Genomic DNA, 26,045 nt, shown 5'->3' on the forward strand with positions numbered 1-26,045 from the left:
CTAATTCCTGCAGCAAGTGTGTATATGTATTTAGTTTATATAGTTTTCCTGTGAGAAAACAAAGGCAAGGATGTTTAGTGGCTTGCATAGGGACTTAATGGCTTCCTAATATATGCTGGATGAAGACTTAAAGTTCCGTTTTCTGACTGTACATTCTGCCCTGATTCAAGTAGACCTCACTAGTTCTATATTCAAAGGAAAAGTCAAGAATGGCATTTTAGTCAGGAATATCATATGTAATATAATGCATAGTATGACAAAATAATTCTAGTAAATTTCCAAATTGAAATTATGCTGAATGGAAAACTTTTTTTCCTTTGTCTCCCAGAGACTTGTGGAAAGTCAACAAAATGGTTGTTTGGGCTCCAGGATTCTCCTGCATACAGAGGCTATTGCATTCCAGAACGTTACTCTATGGCCCATGAACATCTAAACTAACAAAGTCATGTTTCCATGTTGAGGCCTCTGCATAAAAGCAGGCACTGCTGCCAAAAGCCCTGTTTGATTGATTGGCTTTGCAGTTATTTTTTGCATATTCCAAATGGCCTCAGAGGCTACAAATGAATGGCCTTGGTTAGCATTTGAGCTTGTCATCCCCGCATCTTTCATAAGCTTTTGAGTCTTCACTCAGTTCTTTCCCCTCATTAATTTTAAAACTTGTTTAAGTTGACAGGTAAGAGAGACCAAAAGGATAGGGAAAATGATAAAGGAAAGAGGAGAGTGCAATTATTCTCCCTCTCGCAAAGGAGATACTTTAGGAGGATGTTCAGCTTTTTGCACTGTACACATTCAGGAAAAGCAGGACTTGATGATAGCATTGTGAGCCCTCCCTAGTCAGGAAAGGTTCTCAGGTGGAAATGCAGGTAACTTCTTGTCATTGATTCTGGAGGAACAGTTTAGCAACTGGACCGTTTAAAGCCATGTTTTAATCTGAGACCTGTTGGAAATGACCAGTCTGCACTCTTCAGTGTCCCATGCTCACCATCATTCTGATGTTTGTGTTCCCAGGACTTCGATGCAGTCTCAGTCTTCCTATGGTAACAGCTCACCGCCTCTGAACAAAATGAACAGCATGAACAAGCTGCCTTCTGTGAGCCAGCTCATCAACCCTCAGCAGCGCAACGCCCTTACTCCCACCACCATCCCTGATGGCATGGGAGCCAACCGTAAGAGCATCCCCCTTTAGTGGCGGCCGAAGGACCCACAGGGCTAGTGTGAGAGGAAGACTCTGCTCTGGGATGGGGGAAAGGCTTGCTCTTAAGCTAAGTGAGAGGCACAGTGGGACAGAACAGATCCAAGTTAAGTGGCCTGAGTTTCTCACTGTAAACTTTTTCTTGCTTTTGAGGTGTGTGGTTCATTACAAAGCACATTGGTAGAGATGAAGAAGGCTATTTCTTTAGTAGGGGTAAGAATCTCTGTGAAAAGAACAGTCCTCTCCTGTCAACATAGGTAAAGGCTCACCTCCTACATCCTTTGAGATGGATATTTGTCAAAGGCAAATATATCCAACATATGGGAAGTAGAGTGGTGTAGTGGACTTAAAATCTAGAGAAATATATTATAGTCTGGACTCTGTCACAATGTTAGCTGTGTAACTGTGGGCAGCACACCTCTTTGCTCTAACAAACGCTCAGCTTTTCATTCATAAAAGCATCGCTCTGCACATTTAACATTTTATGATGTTGTGTCTCTGCAATCTTGACCTTCTCAACTTGCCTAATTGATTCCGTTCACAATCATTAATGAAATGACATAGGGAAAGAAGTTTCCCTTTTACCTTTTGACACACAGATTCCTCATAGCAACTAAGTATAACTGTAAGAAACAATGCGAGATTTGGGCATTGAAAGGGATGGTGATTGGTATATAGCTTAGTTGCAAATGTAACCATTTTGTCCACTGGAATTAAATCTAGCCAAGTGGATACGCAAACTTGAAAGAAAGAAAAAGGATGGTAAAAATGCAGAAGGGTGTATAATATCCTCAGGGATGTGGGGAACCTGAATACTGTACATGTATCCTGTAACCCTCCCTTTATAAAATGGTGCCTCAACATTGTCTTTTGAAATCTTCCATCATTTTTACTAAGCCTTTTGTATTTTCAGTGTTTCTTTGAAGAGACTGGGTTTTCTTAAAGCAATTAAAACAGGATGGGATTGGGACTCTCTATGGTCTGATGATACATGTTCAGATTTTAATGAGCTGAAGATGTATGTGGTAGGATTACCTGTCGTAGCAACACAGATGTTAGAGTAAGACTGCCCTCTCAGTAGGCATAAATGAAACCTGAGGCTCAAAACCTGAGCCCTTGACAACAAAAGAAAAAGTAGCCCTTAACTTTTTCCTTTATTTTCTTTCTTATAAGATCTTAGGGTCCTCAAGTTCTTCTTGGGATGACCAAATAGTAGTATTGACAATGATCCTTCACATTTGTGTAACATGATGTGCCTACTTTTTCTTATTTATACATTACAATTTTCCTTTGCTGTCATCAGGAAAGTCAGAGAGGAAACCAATGAGACATGGTGATCCTGTGCTCTCTAGCTGGCCAGTTAGTGGCAGGGGTCTTTCCCTTTGGCACACTACTACTCACTAAAGTAGAAGCAAATTACATTTCATCTTTTTGTAGATACATTGTTTTGCTATTTTTTAAACCTAAAGACAAAATTTGTTTCACAAATATTATTGATATTAAGCTTCTCTTCTCTATAAGTGAATGTTCAGAGTTTATGGTTTAGTTTTTTTTTTAAAAAAAGTGTGTTGATGGTGTTCCTAAATACAATCCTGAAATGGACCATAAGGAAGAGCTAGAATTTTTAATTTCATTCTTCCTTATTAGGTTTATGGCTCTCTACAAATATTTCAATAAATCCTCCTATTCCTATTCCCAAATAAATATTAACTCCCTCATCACAGATTTGTTTGTTTTTTCAGTTAACCTACATTGACTGAGCATTTGCTCTGTGCCAGGCACTGTGCTAAGATGTGTGGGTATCTAGATAGGTGCAAGGTCTAATCTCTATGTTTGAGGAGATAAACCTAGTGAGAGAAACAGAAATATAACCCATGAAGGCATATGCAATGAGGAAAACATTAACATTGGGAGCAAGGAGACATTGGATAGAGCATTAGAACTAGAGAAAGAAGTAGGAAGAGATCATCCTAAGAGATTGTATGAAGGTCAAGAGGTGTGTAATCAGTTTTTACTTCGGTGACTGTTCTGATTGAAAGGGTGTACTGAGAGAAAAGACTAAAAAGGAAGCCTGGTAGATGAAGTGCATTAAACCAGGCAGGACAGACCCCTGGGATGCTGGTACATGATGATGGCAGTAACCCTCTCTGTTCCTCCTGCTTCTGTTCAGTTCCTATGATGGGCACCCACATGCCAATGGCTGGAGACATGAATGGACTCAGCCCCACCCAGGCTCTCCCTCCCCCACTCTCCATGCCATCCACCTCCCACTGCACCCCCCCACCTCCGTACCCCACAGATTGCAGCCTTGTCAGGTGAGTCCACAGCATGTGCCCCTGGGGGCCTGTCCAAAGCATCTCTGGGTGGTGGAGGGTGGACACTGTCCAAAGTTAATAGCACAGTTGGAAAGAAAGAAAGCAGCCCTGTGGTTGAAGTTCAGCTACTATTATCTGTGATCTGTGGAGTGATCAGCAGTGTATAATCAAGTAACATCACTATAATCAACATGGGGAAAAGTGAAAATATGATTTTATAGGCATATAATTTTTCATGCCTGTTCCCCCATCTTCACTTGCTCCCTACCTCCTCCATCACATTTTTACACTGTCAGTTTTGGCCTTCAAATTGGTACCCAGGGCTGGGGTTCCCCCAAAAGGCAGTAAACTTGCTATCTTGCTCCCTTTTCTGCTCTTTAGGCCTCATAGCTCTCAGTCACCATGGGATGATTATTTTGAAGTTGCATGCCCATAAAAGAATTTTCATGTCAACAAAAATAACAGGGACTTTCAAGGAGCTGGTGGCCTCTGCTGCATTGCTATGTGGGAAATGGGAATGCTTGAGGCAAAGGAGTTCAAATAGCAAGAAGAGAGAAATGAGTGAAGCCTGAGATGTCTGTTTCCCACAAAGGCAAGAGTAGGTGCCCAAATCTCATGCATGGGGCATGTCATCTGCCCCTGCTTCACATGCAGAATGACTCTTTCATTTGGCTGCTGGAATAATGTGTGTCGATCCCCATGTGATTGATGCAATAAAACTAACAGCATAGTCAGAGGGATGGTAAAATGCATAGCTTACCCCACCTAGCATCTGGCTTTGTGACAGACAGTGGTGGCATCATCAGTCTGAGACCAGCGCTGAAAAAAGGAGGGCATTTATATTCTGAGTAGGACAAAAATCAAAAAGCATTAATGACTTCATGGCATAGAGTGGCGTGTAATGTATCTTAGTTATATGAACATAGCCTAAGGACAGGTTCCATTCTCAGATCTGTTCTCACAACCTTCATATACAAAACAATTAACACAGAGATGCTCTTTTTGAAGTGAAGAGTCAGGGGACAAGAGGGCTGAGAACTTGACTGCTGTACTCCTTCCTTTCACCCCCTGCAATGGCTCCTGAAGCACTTATATAGAACACCTTAGAATTCAGTCACTGTTTGAAAAGTGTTGCCCTGCAGGAATCCTTACAGTTGATTTTAATTTTTCTAGGCCTAAAGTTCAAGTCACTAATTATCCACAAATCTCAAATCCAAGGACCACATATATTTTATCTATCTCTAGTCTCCTCTCTAGGGCATCCCAGGGCAAAATGTTGGGTTTTCCTTTATCTCGCCAATGCAGTTGGGGTGAACTTTCTTTTTCTGTTTCCTCCTTCCTCTACCCTCCTCCCGCTACAGTTTCTTAGCAAGGTTGGGCTGTTCATCATGTCTGGACTATTTCACGACCCAAGGGCTGACCACCATCTATCAGATTGAGCATTACTCCATGGATGTAAGTAACTGTTAGAATTTTCTCTTGAGTTTTATTTCTTCATTTCCTCCCTCTGGTGGTATCCACCTCCTAGTTTAATCCCCCTGGCTTTAAAATTTGTTCTTGTCATACCCCTAATCCTCAACTTGGATGGAATCCATAACCATATTAGATTCCCAGACCTCAGCATATACATATGAGATGCTTAGCAATCAACCTTCCCCAGCTTGTCTGATCAGTCATTTATCTATTGCATACACATTATATACAGTGGGAAAGAGGATATCTAATTCCCACCTTCAAGAAATTTATGATCTCTAAATTCAGAGAATTTTTTGGATGTTTTTATTAATTGGTATTAGATCCCAGAGAGGATAGCAAGAGACAGGTGATATTATTCTTACTTTAAAACATGGAGAAACGACAATATAATCATTTGCCATGAGGAGTTGATGACAGAATCAGGACTAGAACCCTGGTCTTTTAACTTTGTTAACTGGCCTTATCTGCCTTTCCTTAAGGTAGGACCTTCAGGGGATTCAGCTCCTCCTCTTAGTGAGAACCATATGTTCATTCATCTTTAATTCTACCAGAATAGGGCTCAGACATCCCTGATCATTGGGAAAGGTCACTCACTGGTCATGGGTTTAAGTCCCATCTCTGCTTTTTAGTAGCAATGCAAACTTATGGCTATCACTTTGCCCCTCTGGGCCTCAATTAACCTAACTGGGTTCAAAATCACTCTCTTTCAGCTTTTAAATTCTTTGGTTTGTATTTTGAAGCAAGCTGGATAGAAGGGGACATTTCTTGCTTCCTACAACACTTCCTGAACTATTGCTAACATGGGAGCTTGTCTTATTCTGGTTTAAGGCAACCTGATTTTCCTCCCAGGCTGGCCTTTGTGCTGCTCTTTTTGGGGTTTACTATCCTGTCTACCAGCTTCCAGAGGTCCCTTTGGACTAGTGGAAGATCCTCTCTGCCTCTGCTTTTGCTTCTGCTTCTGCTTCTGCTTCTGCTTCTGTAGTTGGGGCTTTTTTCCCTCTCCTTGAGCAGTAATGCCAGAGATGCCCTTGCAGCATGAGAATGCCCCAGCCCTGTGGTGACAAGTATATGCTCTGCTGCCCCTATGCCCACCCCTCTCCACCCCATAAATCAGCTCTGGCTGCTGCTCCCTAGAGGTGCAAACTATAGAGAAAGCTTTCAGAGTTAGTTCTGACCAGGTATAGATAACTTTAAAATGACACCTATCCATTGAAGACAACATTGGTGCCCTATGATTGAGAGCCCTACATGATGGAACAGAGAATGGGTCTCTTCCCTATGTTTTTTAAGTTATACCTTCTCCTTGCTCATTTGTCCCCACTGGGGAGTGTGTGAAGGTGGCTATTAGGATCTGAAGATGTTCTCCACAAGTACATCCCTACTGGTGTTGGCTAGGTCTTGTGCCAGTGTCTGGACCACAGCTTTCTTACCCATCAATTGTGAGTTAAAATCTATCTAGAGAGTCATGCAAATGAATGGAGCCTAGTTTATAAAGAGTTTTGGACTTATTTGAAGTTTCCAGAGCATAAAGAACTGTACTCATTTGTCTATTTATGGATCATCTTCTCTATAATGTCTTCTTCTGCTAGAATAGGGAATTGGAGTACCCATACTGCAAATTTCCAAATCAGGAAAGGTTGGGAAGCTCTCTAATTTCTGTATTCTTTCCTCAGCTTTTTCCATCTCATTCCTGGTAATAGGCACCTCTTTTTCAGCTTGTCTCTCAATACCATTCCAAGTTATTTGGCGGCCCTTCCTAGAAAGGAATGCCATTAAATTTGAGAGTTTTCATAAGTATCCTCTCTAAGATGCAAGTTCATAGTAATACAACTGTAATAATACAGATGGTTTAAAGTATTTGCAAAATACTTTCATATCCACACTTACATGAGTCTACAATGACCTAAAAAGGAATTGTATTCCATTTTTCCAATGGGGCCAGTATAGGATAAAGGACTTGATGAAGGTCTAGAGCCAGTCAGTGACAGAAGAACATCTGTCAGTATCTTATGGCTCCAAGAACAATGTTCTACCCACCATGCTATTCCATAAAAAATTAAAAATAAAATAATAATGATCAAATAAAATACAATAAATGAGCCATTACTGAAACAAGCTAATGAAGAGTTACTATAGATAAATGTAAGAAATGCCATGACCCTTAGTTTGGCCAGCAGGGTAGTTTTATGTACAGAGGCTGTCCTGAGTCCCCAGTTCATTCACTTGTGCAAATTTAGACTTGTCAATTTCTCTGATCTTCAGCTTCCCTACCTAAAAATAAGTGTAATAATATCTACCACTAATCTAAGCATTAAATGATATTATGAATATAAAATAATTAGTGCAGTAGCTGGTACATAGAAGATGTTTAGTAACTGATACTAATCTTCTCATTGCTTCATCTGAGCAGTGGTTAGTTTGTTTTGAGATTTTTGCCCTCTGATCTAACTTGTCCCCATTTTACCAATAAAGGAACTGAGACCAGTAAAGAATGAATGAAGTGTAATCCACAAACAGAGATGGCGCCTCAAGGCTGTACCTTTGTGCTTAGTTACCTGTAGTGCCAATGGTTTTTGGAGAGCTACTTTATTTTCTAATTTAGGGATCTATAAATTCAAGTCAATTAAACCAGAGCACTGGGAAATGACAAAATGATATAGACGAAATGTCAGTCTCTCTGTCCTAATTCTCCCTAACTCCCTTTCCTATTGCACAGGATTTGGCAAGTCTAAAAATCCCTGAGCAATTCCGACATGCGATCTGGAAAGGCATCCTGGACCACCGGCAGCTACATGATTTCTCCTCCCCTCCCCACCTTCTGCGGACCCCAAGTGGTACCTCTACAGTCAGTGTGGGATCCAGTGAGACCCGGGGTGAGCGTGTTATTGACGCTGTGCGCTTCACCCTCCGCCAGACCATCTCCTTCCCACCCCGTGATGAGTGGAATGACTTCAACTTTGACATGGATGCTCGTCGCAACAAGCAACAGCGTATCAAAGAGGAGGGGGAGTGAGCACTACTGTGTGATCTCTTCCATCCTCTTCCCATCTGCCCACCCCCTACAAGGCCCTACAGCTTGACCGTGAAAGCATTCTCCCTATATCTTTCCTCTTCTCAGTCTGGTTTTTTAAGGAAAGGAGAAGCAAGAGGCTCCATTTATCTGATGTCTAACCTAATGTCTGATTCTGATTCTGGCTTTAAGCCTTCAAAGCTATTGCTTGCAAGACTAAAGTTGCCATGGATAGGTAGAAATGAGCAAAAAAGCGGTGAGTGTCTTCTTAAGCTGCAGAGATCTCTCATTGACTTTTATAAAGCATTTTCACTCTTATAGTCTAAGACTATATATTTAAATATATAAATATACAGTATATATGTTTGAGTGGGGGGCATTGAGTATTGTTTAAAATATAATTTAAAGGAAATTGAGTTGCACTTATCAACTTTTGTTTAACTTACTTGTTTTGGATGGATTATGTATACCCCTTCTCTCAAAGTATACTATGTATAGTAATGACTATTTAGAGCTTGTAGTACATGTGAGTGACAATTATGCATAGGTCCTTCAGTTCTTTTGATGCTAAGCAAATGCTATATCAAACCTTTGGATAGCACCAGTTGTATTTGCCATTACTTCTTATATAGATGAGACTATATACATATGTGCATGATTCCCTATGTTGGTGTATTTTATGTTACTGACATCTCTATTAGTGATGGTGATTCACTTTGGGGTTGCTAATCCAATTACAAGAAAAAAATCATGTTCACATTATCACACACCATGAGGAGGAAACATCCTCTCTTGCTTGGAATTTGGGTCATGGCCGAAATTCTTAAAAGGACCAACGCAGCCATTTAAAAACACTTGGTATCATCTATCTGGTTATATCAGTAATCCCCTCAAATTTAAAACCAGACACCTGATCTCTTAGTATTTACTGGGAAACCATTTGTGGCCATTATCAAAGCCTTAAAACTGAAATTTACAACTAGATTGACTAACTCATTTGCTACTCTTGATAGAATTAAGGTTGAGTTGATTGGGAGGAATGCCATCTTCCTTGTTCTTACAGTAAAGTCATAGTGTCCGTTAAGAAGATTATCCAGGGAGAGCAGATATTACATGGAAATAATGAATCTCCACTAACCAGTAAGAGATCTCAGTGAGCCATGAATTAAAATTCTTGGAAGACCTTTTTAATATTATTTCATAAATGTTTCTTTTAAAGACCCTCCTATTTTATGAAATTCTGCATTTAGAGGCTTGTTTACCTTTCTTTCTTCAAGGTTTAAAAAAGCAGTAGTGATTTGTAAAATATAAAATTATGAGCTTAGTTTTCTTCTGTGGCATCAGTTAGATCACTATGTCACTTTTCTTTTTTGATCAATGCGAGTTTCACTTTGTTGGAAAGTAACTGTGAGAACCCACTTCCTCATTTATCTCTCTTCTGGACTTTGCATAGACCTAAAGTGTCCCCCCAGCTCAGGGGATAAAGCTTCCAGGTGAGGAGCTGTTGCTTGAACCACATAAACAAAGAGTTGTCTTCAAAGTTTAAAGAACATGACAATATTCCACTACATATTTCAGAAACATACTTTGTAGCAAATACTTTTTCACACTGTAAAACAAATATTTTGTATATATGCCAATGAGCTCTAAAACCCTCTCCTACTTTCTGGTAAAGGGCTATCATTGCACATAAGCTTCCGTTTTTATTTTAAAGTGCAAAAGGGCTAATGTGGCTCTAAAATATAATGTATGAGTGTCATCTGAAAGTGTATATATGTTTTGAGTGTGAAATTGCATATTTTGTGTTTCAGTTATTTTTTTTCTTTTTGGGTTAGTGGGTTTTTCAGAACCACAGTTGAAACCTTTTATTATTATTATTATTGTTATTATTATTATTATTGTTTTTATATTTTCATGGAAACACCCATTAGTAAAACTAAGAGGTCAAATTTAAAAAAAAAAGTCATAACTGTAAGATGGGGGGAAGGGAAAATTGTTGTTTTTTATTATTTTTATTTTGTATGTTAAAGAGAGTGAGTCCTGGATTTCAAAGTTTCATTGTGCTTAAATGGTGATAAGCACTGTTAACTTGTGGAACAAGCTGCAGCTTTGAAAACTTATTGAGGGGAACAATGAAAGATGTGCCTTAGCAAAGCTAAGAGGTCAGATGGCTTCCTCTGTTGTCCTGAGTGTTTGAATAACCTTAAGGACTTCTTCTGAGCTATTTCAGCACTATTTAGATGGCACTAGGGACTCAGAAATTCCTGTACTGTATCTCATGGGGTTGGCATCAGCCAAGCCTAGGTGCAACGGCTGGCCTCACATCCTGGTGGAAACTTACACTCTTTGAGTATATGAGTAGCTAGGAGAACGGGGTGAAAGAATATTAAGGGCAAACAAGTGAGAGTGCGCTTAATGAAGTTCCTGCGGCCTCAGGTCAATGCAGTTAGCTGAAGATGGATAGGTTTTTGTTTGGAGGTGGTTAGAAACACAAATGGAGAACAGAACTTTCTTCATTAAATCCATTAACATTTGTTCCCCTAAAATGCAGTGTGTGGGATGTTGAATGTTAAGGGTTCTGTTTTTTTTATTATTTTTATAATTGTACAAAAATTAGTAAATGTCAAATGTTTTATATACTTTATTAATGTTTTTGAAAAATTCTTTCTTATAGATGTAATGATTTTTTTTTAACGCTTCAGTTGCTCGTCTTTTGGTATTTTGTATTATGGGCTTTTGGTGAGCCAGAGGCAAATCTATAAGCCATTTCTGTTTACCAGGACATGCAATAAAATTTAAAAGAAAATAAAAAGCATTGAGAAATGGTGTTGATGGTGTGTGTGTGTCTGTCCTTATTTTTAATCATCAAGGAAGAGAAATATCATGAGAAAACATTAGAGGTTCAAATATTGATGCTTCTTATCTCCAAACAATATAGTCATTACTTTCTCATTTTAGCCAATCTATGAAGAAGACAATACCAGAGCAATATTCTCATTTGATATATGAGATACTCACAGATTTAATACTTTGTTCCAAAGCACACTCATTCTGGCCTCAGTCAGAGAGGAGCTACTTATGTCTGATTGAGTGGCCTTCCAGGGTGCTCAGCAGTGACCAGATGACCAGCTCAGCACTGCAGGGCTGGGAAGCGGATTCCCTGGTTGTGGGTGGAAACAGCATTGCAGATGGTGGGCTGGGCATATTCCCCTATAAATTCAGTGTTAAGGATCACCTTTCAAATATATGCATTGATTCAGTCAAAATATCTACTACCAAAATGGTTTAAATATTTTCCTAGAAAACTGAAAAAGCTCATTCTTTTATGAGCTAACATCAGATGGCATGAGAGAAATTTAATACCTTAGACTTATAAGTAACATCACAGAATAACATTATATATAATATGCACTATTGAAAAATATCTGTTTTCCTTTTTATAAATGTCATCATATTGTGAATATATACATTCATATAGGCAAGGCAGGTTCAAGTTGAATTAGGGGTGCCAAAGGGTTCCAATTCTCATTCCTTAAAATATAAGTGTTGAATTCCCCCCCAAACGGTTGATACAGTGGTGCCATGAAAAGAAACATGAAAAGCAATGAAAGGTTGAGCAATATTAACTCTCAAAGTGAAATGGTTTAATAGTTAATTATTCAACAAGTAAAATTTCACCATGTAAACTTTTAAGAAAACACCTGACCATCCTATTTTTGAAAAGAACATGTGACTATTCTTTAATAATTCTTGTGCACTGAAATTTACCCAATACGCTTCGCAAGTGGGCAAATGCTGGAGGTTGCTGTGTATCAAAGGTAATAGGAAGAAAATAGATCACGTAGAAGTTTAACTCATTGAATTAGTCACTCTGATTGGAGCTTATAAATGTAAAAATTAAAATATTTTTCAGTTTTGGAGTAAAGAATGTGGTTACCTTTTCAACAAAATTATGAGCCATCAGATGGTCCAAAACTTTTTCAATTGTTCCATTTTGATAATACAAATGCAAGACAAAGATTCGGAAGCAATAATAAGCTGGAATATAACTGAAATAAATACTTACAAGTTGGTTATATCTCAGATTACATGATAGTCCATGAGCAGTTAATTGCACTCAGAGGATATTTCCCATTTTGCCTATATATATATGTACATCTAAAAAATGTTAAAATGTTAGGCTTACTACACTTAAATTTTTATTAAAATTTCTGATGATGTTTTTACTATTCTCTATTTTATTCACAAAATGAATACAGTATTTTAAAGGGATTATTTAGATGCAGATGATAATAATCCCTTTTTTCATGTTACATGGTTGGTTATTAGAATAACTTACTCCATATTAATAGTTACAGAACACCAAGGACAACAACAATTAAACATGCCTGAATTATCTAAAAAGTGCATAGGACTTCTGAGATTCAGAGATCATGTTTCTGCTTTTGTCTATACCTTCTGGATTATTTAGGAAGGTAACCAAAGGACCCTAGTGCTTTACAAAGCCATCATCGTCGTCGGCAGCCGTCCGTCTCGAGAGACGATGGTGTAGCTTCTTAAGAGTATCTGCACCGCCGAGAATGGTTGTGCAGTCCGACTCGGGAGTGCCACGGTATCTGTCTCCTCCCGTGTTGAATCGACATCTTGAGATGACGCTGGAGTGTCCTCTCCAGTGAAGCTGAAGCTACAGAGCCTGGGCAAGGTGATATGGAGGGTCTGCTGTTGCCCATGCAGCAGACCCCCCCTTTCTTGGCAGCTGAAGGGTCCAAGGGAAAGACGGAGTCAATACAGCTTGGCTTCAGGTGCGCCGCAGGAGTTGCCGGTGTTGACTACAACGTCAAACCGCCTTAGGGACTCCGGCTCCGGATTTTCTGTCAGGGTTTACTCCCTTAAGCCTTTCCCCTGAAGAGGTATGCCGCAAGGCAGCGGAGGTTTTTTGGAGTCAGAGTTTTCCTTCTCTGATGTGCCCTGACTGGAAGATCGAACCAGCGACACTTAGCTCGCAGGCCGACGCTCAATCCACTGAGCCAAACCAGCCAGGAATAAGGCCATCATAATAGCAAAATAAAATAGTGGAATAAAGGGCTATACATCAGTGGCAGGTGCATGTTGGAGCCTTCCAGACCCACTGAAGACACATGTGATCTTGGGTCAGGGCACTCACAAACTAGCAAGAGTTGGTGTTCATTCTACCTTCAATGATTCTCTGTCATATTTTACAGTTCTCTTACTAAGTAAACTAGAGCATAGGACACTTCCAGCTGTTAGTATAGATTTCCCAGCATCCTCTTTGTAAAGCCTTAGTCTCCATTATTTTTTTAAATTTGATCAGTACTGTGTCTTCACCTGGTGCTTCAGACTCATGGTTATACAAATGTGTAGATTTTCATGGAAATACAAAGAAGGGCAGAGTGGAAAGAACACCAAACTGAACAAAATGTGGTGACTGGGGTGAGATGTTTAATCCCCTGCACCTCAGCTTTCGCATTTGTAAAATGAAGGCTGTGAACTCCTGACTTGTTAGTATTATAGTAGTATTTTTTAGAAGCGACCTGAAGGATGGCCTAAAACAGCTCTGCCAATGTAGATATAAGTTTATAGCTTTAAGATAAATTAAAATACCAAAGCTCTTGCTCTCTCTTCTTCCCTCTCTCTCAATAGAGAGATATATATGATAGATAGATAATAGTTTTTTTGTTTTTTGTTTTTTTTTTTTCACATAAGAGTAGTTCAAACTGGTAATTTAAACTGGTACATTTAGAGCTAATGTTGGGTGTGTGCTTGAAATTTATGAGATTTGTAACTCTTCACACTAATCCTGAATCTATGTGCCAAGTGGGTGGCAAGTACTGGCAGGTAAATTTCTCTTTTGTGATTCTGATCAGAATTGTAGGCCTAGGATCTTGAAGGTGCAGCATTTTGTAATTTGAGTAAAAATTAGAGACACAGGGCCAAAAGAGGGAAAAATTTTTCGAGCAAAGAGAGCTTGGTTTAGGGAACAGGAGATAGTAAATCAAGAATTTTATGGCACTTTAACTCATCTGACAGTTGCACTATAATTTCGGGAATACCACAATTTATCAGTAAAAAAAATATGATACTTGGTATAATAGTTTTATATTTCTAAACTCTAGGTACTACCTTCTCTAAATTGATCATTCTTCCATACCATTTTTAAGCTAAGTTTGCATCAGCCATATCCAACTTTTTTACCAACTTACCAATACCTTCCTAATACTACTCAGCTCTATTAATGAGTAAAAGTAGAGAAACTTAAAGCATCTATAATACCAAGGGTACAGAAAAGCTGGAATTTTAAACGAGAGAAAAAGGAGAAAGGACACAAAGTTCAACCCCTTGTCAGATTCTGGGCTGTAGAATGAATAGAAATTCTGCTGTGTCATTCCACCGGGCCTGCTGCCAAGCGCATGATAGAACGTTTGTTCTCAAGAATTCTGGAATTATAGTGGCATCAAGGTGCCAACATGTTTGTTATATCAGAACAAATCCTGGTATTTGTAAATATCCAACACAGAGTTTGTAAAAGAATGTTCTAGGAAATTCACTTTATGGAACATCACCCAGGAAGCAGAAGCCCTAGGGAAAGTATATCTAACACCTGGTGTTCAAAATGATTTTCAGGCCACTAGGAAGTGTGTGTGTATGCACATTTGTATTTTTTCTTCTATTACTACTTTTGGGATAGGGACATCTCAACATCTTCTTCTTTTTTAGGGACTCTAAGGTGTTTCACTCTTACTTACGCATAAGCAGCAAAGACTCTCTGCAAAATTATGTGCTTATTTTCTTTGGAACCCTCCCATTTCCCTGCCTGTCTTCCTCTCTTTCTCTCTACCAAAGGCATCCACATTCTATTCCATTCTCTACTCGAACTTGACGTTTCTAGGCCAGTGGTAATTCCCTCTATGAGGAATAGGGCATCAGGGTTATCTGTATTTTGCCAGGAGTTTGAAGCCATTTCTTGGAGGTAGTTGCTTGCCTCCTCACTCTTATGACCCCGACCCTCAAATCCAAGATATCTTCAAGTGTCACATACAGAACAGGAGTCACATCTAAGTGCAGTCTCACTAAGGCTCAGCAGAAGGTATTGTATCATCCCATAGCTGGCTTGTGTTCAGTCAGCACCTGGCAATCGATGAGATACTGCCTTTCTCCTTCTTCCATATAGTGCCTTATTCATGAGACACAGCTTGGCTGCCTCTGCTCTCCCTCTTTCATCTCCCTAGCCTCATTAGTTCTTATCCTGTGGTACAACAGCAGAGTCTTTGCTCACCATCACAGGTTCTGTAACACTTTGACCTCCCTTAGTGAATGTGGCAGCGGTGGTGAATACCTGCCTCTCTCCCATGTCTGTAATGCACTTTTTCCTTCCCTGAGGAAGAGTTCCCCTGTCTCTTGGCTGAGAGAATATGTTCTTATGAACTCCATTCCCATTATTTCTGTAGTACTCTTGTGTAACTCCAGGCTCTCCTCCTCATGTTGAATGAGCTGGGTGCATTCACAGTGAGAGAACGAGAGGTGGTAAACTTTGGCAAAGCATAAGAACCTGATGGATCAGGCTGAAGTCAATAAAGGTCTGCACAGAGGTGGCATGTGGGCTTCGATGCTATGAGGGCTCCCTTTGTGCTTACTGTCCAAAGCATTGCTCAGCCTTCCTTGATACTTTCTGGTGTGTGCAAGGAACTGTGTGCAGTTCAGGGTTGAGAAAGACACTGCGCTATGATCTTAGAAGTGTAGACCAAAGGGAACTTAGGAATCATCTAGTTTAAGTTCCTCGTTTTATGGAGTAGGAAACAGTGTCCAGGTAGGAAATAAAGCTGTCCAGCATGTCACAGCAGAGCTGCAACCAACTGTTTAATGCAAGGAATAACCAGTAGGTCCTGACCTTTCTTCCCCATTTTTAGTAAAACAAAATCAAACCTATACTTAGAGGAGGTTTCTTCTCTGTGCTAGAGAAAGGCCCTGTTCTCGTTCTTATTATTCTCTCTTTCCCAGTGGAACTTGGCAATGAATACTTTTAGGTGCTGCTAACAAGTGAATCTTTCTCTTACTCTCTTTTTACTTTACCCTTTTCTTAACTCCTTGCTTTTTTTCAGCCACCAGTACCTCTGGCCTAAAGCACTCTCTGGAATCCATACAATAGGTATATTGCAACCAATTATGGTTTTTATGCTGTTGGTGCTATATAGATTACCTTCTGCCACCTCTGCCACTTAATTTTTTTAATTTTGTTTTTAAATGCAAAAAAAATGGATGTTCATTGTGGTGCCTGGATTAAGGATTAACAACGTCTCTGCCTCTGCAGATTTTTTTAAGGAAAAAAAAAAAATGTAACTTTCAGTCAAGAGGGCAGCATATGTAGACACCACTTTCCTCCTTGCACAACCACATCCAAATTACAACTAAAATATAGAACAATGATCACTCAAAACCATTAGAAATTGAGTTGAATGGAAGTCTGACAACTACAGATTAAAGAAACCACATCAATCCAGACTGGAAGGATGGGTGGAGCCATGCAACAGGCTGGTCCATCACCAATGTGCAGTGGATAACATACGGGAGGGATATCTCAGGAGAGAGGAGTCCCAGCTCCAACCAAACCTCCTGCCCAGGGTTCTAGTGCCAGGATGATAAGCCACCATAACATCTGGCTGAGAAAACCAGTGGGGATTGAGTCAGTGAAAGAAACTTCAGGAGTCCCAAGCGGTTCCTCTTAAAGAACCCACACACAGACTTAATCAGACTCACTCTCTCTGAGCTCCAGCACCAGGGTAGCAGCTTGAAAGACACCAGTCACATGCAGGGAGAAAGTAAAGTGTTTGGCATGAAGACAAGAGCTGGTGGACAGCCTTCTCCCATACAGAAAGGTAGGCCATTGTCTCTTTTCTGAAACCTCTCCTCACAGAGCCACAGAGTCACCAGGCTGGTACTGTATCTGAGACTCCATCAACCTGGCTAACACAGTTTGCCCGGCCCTGGAAATCTTCTGAGAATCTGTCCCACCCAACTTATGGGCCCACTTAAGCTGCCTTCCCATATGAATGGCTGGTCTTGGCTCATGCTTCACAACTTCCTAAATCTTCTCAAATAATCGACAGCCAGCCTCAGTGAGCCACTAGCCCCCATACCTCTTGTTAAGTGATCCCAGGCTCCCAGGCTCGGCACTAGCAGTAACCAACCTAGATTCACAGCTTGGCTTCCCCTAGGAATCTCCAAGGCCAGCACAAGTAGCAGCCATTTCACATTGCTTTATAGCTTGGACAGGGTGGACTCAGGCATAACACAGGTGAAGAATGACCTTGGCCTATACCACCTGGGAAACCCCAGAGCCAGAACACCAATGGACAAGTACAGACCACATTGGAACAACATCACCCTGCCCCTGCACAGCTGATCTTCCATAAAGGGCAGAGGTTGGGAGTCATTGGTCACAGCCAGTCCTTGCAGCTGACTGGCCTGGGTAAATCCCTCCCATTAACCTGCCAACAGTAATAAGGCTCCACTACAAGAAGAACAGTATACTCAGCCCACACAAACGGTGTACCTCGAGTACCCAGCTTGGGTGATAGGGGAGGCTGTGCCCCTGGACCCCACAGGACACACCTACTTCATTAGGCCATGCTACCAAGACAGGCAGTCATAGCAGCTCTCTCTAATACATAGAAACAAATACAGGGAAGCTGCCAAAATGAGAAGACAAAAGACCATGGCCCATATGAAAGATCAAAACTCCAGAAAAAGAACTAAACAAAATGGAGTTAAGCAATCTATTAGGTGCAAAGTTCAAAACACTGATTATAAGGGTGCTCAAGAAACTTAGTGAGGACCTAAACAGCATAAAAAATATGCAGTCAGAAACAAAAGGTACACTAATTGAAATAAAGAACAATTTACAGGGAAACAACAGTAGAGTGGATAAAGCCAAGAATCAAATCAATGATTTGGACAATAAGGAAGCAAAAAACAAGCAATTAGAACAAGAAGAAAAAATAAGCCATAAAATGAGTATAGTGTGAGCAGCCTCTGGGACAACTACAAGAGGTCCAACATTTGCATCATAGGGGTACCAGAAGGAGAAAAAAAAAAAAGGCAAGATATTGAAAATTTATTTGAAAAAATAATAAAAGAAAACTTCCCTAATTTGCACATCCAAGAAGCACAGAGAGTCCCAAACATGATGGATGTAAAGAGGCCCACTCCAAGACACATCATAATTAAAATGTCAGAGGTTAATGATAAAGAAGGAATCTTAAAAGCGGCAAGAGAAAATAAGTTAGTTACCTACAGAGGAGTTCCCATAAGACCGTCTGCTGATTTCTCAAAAAAATCTTGGCAGGCTAGAAGGGATTGGCAAGAAATATTCAAGGTCATGAAAATCAGGGACCTACAGACAAGATTGTCCTATGTAGTAAAGATATCATTTACAATGGAAGGGCAGATAAAGAACTTCCCAGACAAGAAAAAACTAAAGGAGTTCATCATCACCATAAACAAAAGCAAATGAAGCAAACAATCAGAATACGAACATAATCATAGGTACAGAGATCATTTGGAGGGCTATTAGCTCGGAGAGGAAAAGGGGAGAATAGGGGAAATGGTGCAGAGGCTAAAAAACATAGTAGGAACAAAATAGACAGGGGGATTTTAAGAATAGTATAGGAAAGAGAGAAGCCAAAGAACTTACACACATGACCCATGGACATGAACTAAGGCAGGGGGGATTGCTGGAGAGAAGGTGGGTACTGGCCAGAGGGGGAAAATTTGAGACAACAATAACAGCATAATCAGTAAAATATACTTTCTAAAAAAGTAGTTAGTGGCAGAATCAAGGACCGTACCAAGTCTTTGCATTCTACTTTAGAGCTTTCACATGGTAGTACTATCTCCAAATAAACAAGTAATTTTTAGTGGATCACTCCCATTGAGCTGCACAATACACGCTTAGGAAGCAGAAACTTGTAGTCTTTTGCTAGGAAGTTTCAGTCTGTCAGCTCCTGTTTATACCCCATGCTTCTTGCCCCTTATTGGGGGGATATTCTTTCAAAGGTCATTGGCAACAGGATGAGTCCCATATACAGCTTGTTATTGATTTACTACTTAAATCTAATGTCATCCAACCAATTTTGACTACTCAACATTCTGTGCAGGAATGTATTTTCAGTAGGCAGAGTTCTTTGTGTTGTTCACTGATGACTCCCAATATAGTAGTCACTCAAGAACTATGTATAGAATAAACAAGCAATTCTTGAATTGTCATGTTTCTGTGCATTTGTCATGCTGTTCTCTCCAATACAATGTCCTGACTTCACCTTCACTCATCTCAGTAAACATCCTTCAGGGCTACAATCTTTCAAGAATTAATGCAAACATTACCTTCACAATAAAACCTCCCTGATTATCCACCATGAGAATAATTCTAAAGCACTTAGTTGTATTTCTGTTTCCATGATACAGTAAAGATGACCTACACAACTCAGTTTGATTTAAAATTTTTTCATTTTAGTTATGTTTCTGAATGCAAAAATCATTTTATTTAATTATTATTTTTTATTTATTCGTTTTTAGAGCGAGGGAGGGAGAAAGAGAGGGAGAGAAACATCATTATGTGGTTGCCTCTCGCAAACCCCCAACTAGGGACCTGGCCTGCAACCCAGGCATGTACCCTGACTGGGAACCAGTCAGTGATCTTTTGGTTTATAGGCTGGCACTCAATCCACTGAGCCACACCTGCCAGCGCAAAAAAAAAAAAAATTAATTATTGTGATATAGAATATAAACAACACTATCCTTAGGGGTAAAAAAATGGAATAGAAAATGACACATATATCTCTATATATAACTATATAGTTATAAGTATGTGGTTTGATAGACCATAAGATTACCAGAGACATGCTTCCCCTTGTGGAGAAAAGATTGTGTCAACAAAAATTACCTTAAGCTCTATGATGTGATCTGAAGATAGTAGAAGATACAGAATCACAAACAAATATCTGTAAGGGCTTTCAGCGTGAGACTGTGATATGAACTACTTGGGGGAGACTAGAGGAAGAAAAGGAGCTTTTGGTTAGAGAGCTCTGAGGCACTGAGACGCAGCAGCAGTTGGACTGTTTTGTGTGATGAACATCACAAGAAAACCATAATGCGGGTGACAATGCAGTGAACCAGTCAGTACCTGGCTTAAGTAGACTAGGGAGATGAATGGGAACCCACAGTGTCGCATTTGTATATGACTAACGGCCAGAAGGAGAAGCCAGTACATCAACTTCAGAGAATTTTGCCTTTGAAAGGATTACAGAATTTGGAAAAATTGGTGCTCTACCATTCAGTTACATATTTAAAGATTGCTAGCAGAAGCAGCTACCTCCTAGAATATTTAGTCAATTGTTGCATTACCTCTGAAGTAAATTGCAGTTTTTATTCTTCCCAAGATGTAAAGAGAACAGCAGAAAAGCTCTGATGCCTTGGGGTAAATGCCATACAAGCAAGTTGTTCAGTCTTCTGTGCTGAGACTAGTTTATAGAAGACGACCCAGTGTTCACAGAAATACTGAATACTGCTGAGAGAAGGACTAAATGATAGGATATTTGCAGTGGTGACCTCATAGGGGCCTCGTTCTATAGACAGCGACACTATTGCCTAGGTAATTTGAGTCAAGTTTTCTAAAGTCACACAGCTAGTCAGTGATCTATCTGAGGCAACTTCCAGGTGTTTTTACATTTAGCAAAACATTCTTCTTATCTCTCCACAGTAATAATATTCCTAAATGCTTCTCTGATTTTCTTGTGCAAAGCATGCCCCAGTTTAGCTTCAGCCTAGCAATAGTATACTAGTAAGATCCTGGTAGTGGGATTTACTCCCTAGAATATGAAGTAAGATCTGCAACCTGCCTTCACTGTTCAGATCATACATGGTAAACAGACAAGTGTGTGCTTCCCTGAACCTTCTGACTGTTTGGAACCCCAGTCCTTGTGCTGCAGCATCCACACAATGCTGTTCTGAGAATATTTCTACTGCAGAGACAGAGATGATACAGAGGCCGGTGACTTCTGTGGGCCCAGTTGGAGAGACAGACCTTTATTCTTCCAAAGCCTTAAGTATTGGAGTATGTGCAGAAAGGCTTCCAGACGCTGGCCGATCCTGGTTGTTTTGACTCCGACACCTTCACAATTCTCCAGGTGGCTTTCCAGAGCCTGCTGGATGCCCAGGTGGATGAGGCCATGTTAGATCACCCAGACTTGAAACATATCAACCCATTGGTTTTAAAATATTGACATTGTAAATTGCAGCTGCAACTTACACAGTGGAAGCAGGAAAGCAGAGCTGGCAAATTGACTCTGAGCACTTAACTAGAAAACTGTAAATTTGACACAGAGCAAATAGAACTGTTTTGCATGGAATATCAAATTAATAAGGATTCCCTAGAAATCCTAGTGGGAAGGCAGATCCCTCCCCCATATAAATCTTAGCATTTGGAATATCAGATAAAGATCTCTGGTTTCCAAAGATTAGCTTTAGTTGCAACATGGAACGATTTCAGGATTTAGTGGGGAAACTTAAAGGTGCTTCGAAAAGCCTGGAAAGAACAATTCAGTTGTAACTTGGGGAAATTAGCAATCGGCCTGGGTCTAGTAGAAGACCAGGAACTCCTTGCCATTGGCAGAACCACCATTTGTGTGAGCTGGATATCCTCCTTTTCAAAAGGAAAAATTATTCCTGGATTTATGCCATTCATAAATTTTGACACTTTTTTATACTTGTGAAAGTTAAGAGGAAAATTCTACCTAAGTATCTGAATCTTTAGTATTAACTGTACATCAGTCCATTTTGATCATTTTTTAATTCTTACACGAGGAAGTAGACAGTATTTACTTTCTGAATAAGTAAGTTCCCACCAAAGCTTTTTTAAAAAGCCTTAAGTATTAATACTGCTCTAATACAGCCAAGGGCCTACCTTGAAAGGAGACCCAGCATGCTTTTTTGTAACAAAGCTAATCCCACTGAAAGCTTCTTCAATTAAAGCAAGTTCCAGGGGCCAAGAAACAGACAAATGAATTAAGCCTTAGTGATTCAGCTTCTCCTTCCTTTCTGCCCTTGTCTACCAGCCAGGAATGTGGGGAGGAAATGAGTTAGGTCAAATCTATTCTTGAGCTCCATGAAGCAAATAACTAGAATCTGTACACCCCAAGGTGATCTTGCTGCAAAATGCTATTCCTTTGCAGTAAGTCTTCCCTAGCACCTGGCTCCAGTGAATAAAAATCTCATATTTACAAGTCCGGGAAGAATGTAAATGGATGCCTATTACAAGGCAAATGAAGTGTAACAAATATATTCTCATTTACACAGATAACTAGGTGATTCACTGTCTAAGCTTCGAGTTCCTACTATCAGACCAAGAAACAAAAATTCATAAGATACAAGTGATTTATTGACAAAGTGCTCCAAGGAGAAATAGTAAAGGGTGAGTAAAATAGCAAAGGAAAAGGGAGAATGCCAAACAAGAAAGGGTACAGTGTCAAACAAAATCCTGTAGGAAGCAGCTTCAACTTGGACTTGAAGGTGAACTCTGGAATGTCAAGCTGCCTCAAAAAGGTCCCAACATGAGGACAAAGTGCTTTACTGTTCATAATCCTGGACCTATTGGTAATTGATAAAAGACTTCTAAAGAGAATAGAAACTTGCAATCGCTTTTAAGCTATTCACATTTTTCAATAGAGGTTCCTGTAACCCAGGAACAGTCCCTCAGATACAGCCCAATTACAGGTTATTGGAAGTAAAATATACCAAAGCTTGGGACATATATATAAGAAAAAAAATATTTAATTTGCAAACAAACAATAAACCAAAATACATTGTTCTGAGCGTATCTAGATCTTAATCTAATGGCATTTTATTAGCTACATTTCCCAAAGTCTTTTCTTCGGGGGGGGGGCAGTCTGTGTTCTCTGGGAAGAACATCTGAGTGGAGATGTGAATGAGGTGTGAACCAAAAAAAAATCTGAGTAGTACCTGGGAAGAGTTCTTAGTAAGAGTTAAGATCCTGGATGAGAATATACTTGACAAGTTGCAGAAACAAGAAGAAACCAGTGGGCCGACAATGGAGCAAAACAAACCACAAGTACTAGAAGATAAAGTCGTAGTGGCCAGGACTGGACCAAATCACATAGAGCCAAGTAACCTAAGGTAATCAGTGTGACTTATTTAATCAGAGTGATAGGAAATTAGTGGAAAGTTTTAACAGACAGTGACAAATCTGAGTTATGCTTGGAAAAAAATTACTCTTTTTCCCATGTGCTCCAAAGGGCACAAGAACATCTATGCAAATCACTTTCGAGAAACAGCTCTGGATTTCACACAACCCCCAAGCTCAGTGAGCAAACTAAGTGCTAATAGTGAACATTGGTTACTCATTTATTCGTGGCATTATGCTGTCCTTCAGACAGCAGTAGTAATGATCTCTACTATTTGCAAAGCAAGTCTTCATAAGCAAGCTTTAATTTAAAGATAAGGCTGCAGAGTATCTTTAATCTACAGTTATCCTATTTTGCTGGTTTTCAGTTTGTGTCTTTAGTTTTTCTGCCTTTTTGGAATACAGTCTCTCCCATCAAAATAACTGCTCTAAGATGATCTTACGTAAGTAACAAACCTGCCTGGTTTGCTAGAAGCAAAATTACACACTGTTGGGAATTAATTTTTTAATGTATTCAATTTCACATAAAGTCCGTCCATTCACACACCTCTGGTGACTCCTCACTGAAGTTCAGTCCTTAGCTGAGTGTTCCATACCTCCTCTTTCTTGGACCAAGCAAACCTCTTCAATGCATCTTAACTATGTTCTAACACAATGGAATCATCTGCTATAATGCAACTAGTCTTCACTCACTCTCAAACACCATGCACAATTTAACTGCCAAGTCATTATTTATTCATTTTATTTGCTAAGTTCATGTCCCACCTTTGTTTTGGGGCCTTCCCTGACAACTAAACCTTCACTGATCATTTCCTTATGTGAACATATTCTGCAGTTGTTACGCTTAGCATATGATCCTTTGGATTATCACTGATCTTTTAAAGAACACATTTATCAATATAGGCCATCTGTGAACCTCTTGAAGGTCAGGATCACATCATACATAACTTTGTACTCTAGGCACCCTGCATATATCACTTGACTTTCCCATCAGATTCATCAATGTTCAATCATGCTGAGTTCACACCTTTGTCCTTTCCCAGCACACCTACTCTTTTTTTCCCTCTTTTTCAGCATGTCTGAATCTCAGTTCATGAACTTAAACATACAATAAATTTATCTTTTATTTTAATTAAACCTTGATAATTTCTATTTCAAGCTCTCCTTTTGTCAATATGGGATAATCTGTCAATTCAGGCTTTTTCCTTCCTTTCCCTAAGGTTTATTCTAAGTTCTACTGGAGGGTTTAGATCTATTCAGTCATCTACCCACTTAGATATCTGCTAAGAATTCCATGATCCAAACTGGTCCTTAGTCAATCCACTCTAAGGGTTATTTCTTAGAGGCTTCTTTCTCTTATGTGACTGTCCATCCCAGGCCTGCAGCTTTCCCCATGTAAGGCCAAGAAGCATGATAAATCTCTCTGATACTGTTTAGGGCTTCACCTGCCTGAATTCACAAAAAAATAGGTCCATAATAAAAAGCCTTGCTAGCTCCCAGGACCCTCTTCTTATAGCAGGAGGCATGGCTCTTCTCTTCAGTGTCTATCAATGCCTGTATTCTCATCTCTTTCACATCGTGGCTTTTCTCTCCAGTTAAAGACATATATGGGCTATAGGAAGCCAACTCTCATCTTCTTTCAAATATTTTTGTCTCTGTCTAAATTCTCTAATTTACCCTTGGAAATTTATAACCAAAATGCAGAAAAACACCAGCAAATCAATTTCTAATTCTGTCATGAAACTTCTCTTTCTTAAGGCAGTAAGACTAGAACAACTACTGATTTGAGTAGGCAGGTATGTGGACTTATAGCTAAATTGCCGGGGGGGGAAAGGTAGCATGAAATGTTTCTTTTCTTCTGCCTAATTCATTACCTTGGGAGTCAATTTAGACTCTTCTGCTTACCCACCTCCATTGGTCTTGTTGTGCATGAAACTAATACCAAAAATAACCCTTTGGCCTGTGTTCTGTTCTAACATAACCAGCATCTGATGACACTTTTCCAGTAGAAAGAAGTAAAGGTCTTGAGGAAATGCCACTATTCTGTAATTTATGCAGTTGCCATATGCGCTAGGATCCATTCTTGGTGTCCTAAGAATCAGGGAACTCCCTGATTTGGCCCTCAGAGTTTTGCTCTTAATAACCATCAAGGTTTATCAATACATGAAGGATCATCATTTAGTTGCAATTAAAAAAGGCAGACATCAAAGGCCCCAAGACCTCTTCTTTCCTTTCACAATTGTATATTAATGTGTGCAAAACATGGTATTAGGTGCCCACCTGGAAGGAGCTGAAGTTAAGATTATAGAAGTCCATCAAACTTAGTCCTCATCCTCATAAAGTTCATAATCTAATTTATGAAAAAAACAAAACTAAATAGTTTCAGTACAATGTGATGAGGATATAACTAGAACAAACTGTTGCGGTATTGCCATCAGGAAAATGACTAACTGCCTTATGGGGTAAGGGAAAGGTTCAGTAAAAAAGTCGCATTTGACCTTGATATTGTGGAATGAGTGGGGAGTTTCCAGGTAAAGAAGGTGGGGAATGCTCCCAGAAAAAGGAAGTAGCCTATGCCTGTTTCAGGGAAGTGAATGATTCTGCTATAAAACATTAACTGAGCCTGGAACTTGGGCTGTATGGGGTGTGGAGAAGAGTGATGAAAGGCATATCCTGTGAGGCTGGCTGGAGGTCCCTGTCTGTCAAGGAGCAAAGAAATCTAACCTTGTCAAGAAGAAACCTCAGATGGAGGCACTGTAGGAACTGGGTTTTAGATTTGTCTTTCTGGCAGCACCATAGACATGGATTGGAGGAAAGCAAAGGACTAGGGAAGGTGCTAGT

General features: G+C 39.8%; 1 protein-coding gene and 1 pseudogene across 5 annotated transcripts in view; both read left to right on the forward strand.

Moving 5' to 3' along the window:
- Window positions 1-10,820, forward strand: part of TP63 (tumor protein p63) — a 215,908-nt gene extending 205,088 nt beyond the window's left edge. For 4 of the 5 annotated variants that reach the window (XM_090275297.1, XM_090275290.1, XM_090275282.1 and 1 more), the window contains 4 exons: window positions 1,009-1,166; window positions 3,363-3,507; window positions 4,869-4,962; window positions 7,700-10,820. In XM_090275297.1, coding sequence (XP_090131423.1) covers window positions 1,009-1,166; window positions 3,363-3,507; window positions 4,869-4,962; window positions 7,700-7,996 — 694 coding nt within the window. In that variant the 3' untranslated portion in view covers window positions 7,997-10,820. The remainder of the gene's footprint in view (window positions 1-1,008; window positions 1,167-3,362; window positions 3,508-4,868; window positions 4,963-7,699) is intronic. The other variant, XM_090275310.1, reaches the window with a different exon arrangement.
- A 6,021-nt stretch (window positions 10,821-16,841) lies between these two features.
- Window positions 16,842-21,614, forward strand: LOC150021073 (COMM domain-containing protein 3 pseudogene; annotated as a pseudogene).
- The last annotated feature ends 4,431 nt before the right edge of the window (window positions 21,615-26,045 follow it).

Source organism: Furipterus horrens, unplaced genomic scaffold (genome assembly GCF_987537825.1).
Source record: "Furipterus horrens unplaced genomic scaffold, mFurHor1.1.pri manual_scaffold_1, whole genome shotgun sequence".
NCBI classification, from domain to species: Eukaryota; Metazoa; Chordata; class Mammalia; order Chiroptera; family Furipteridae; genus Furipterus; species Furipterus horrens.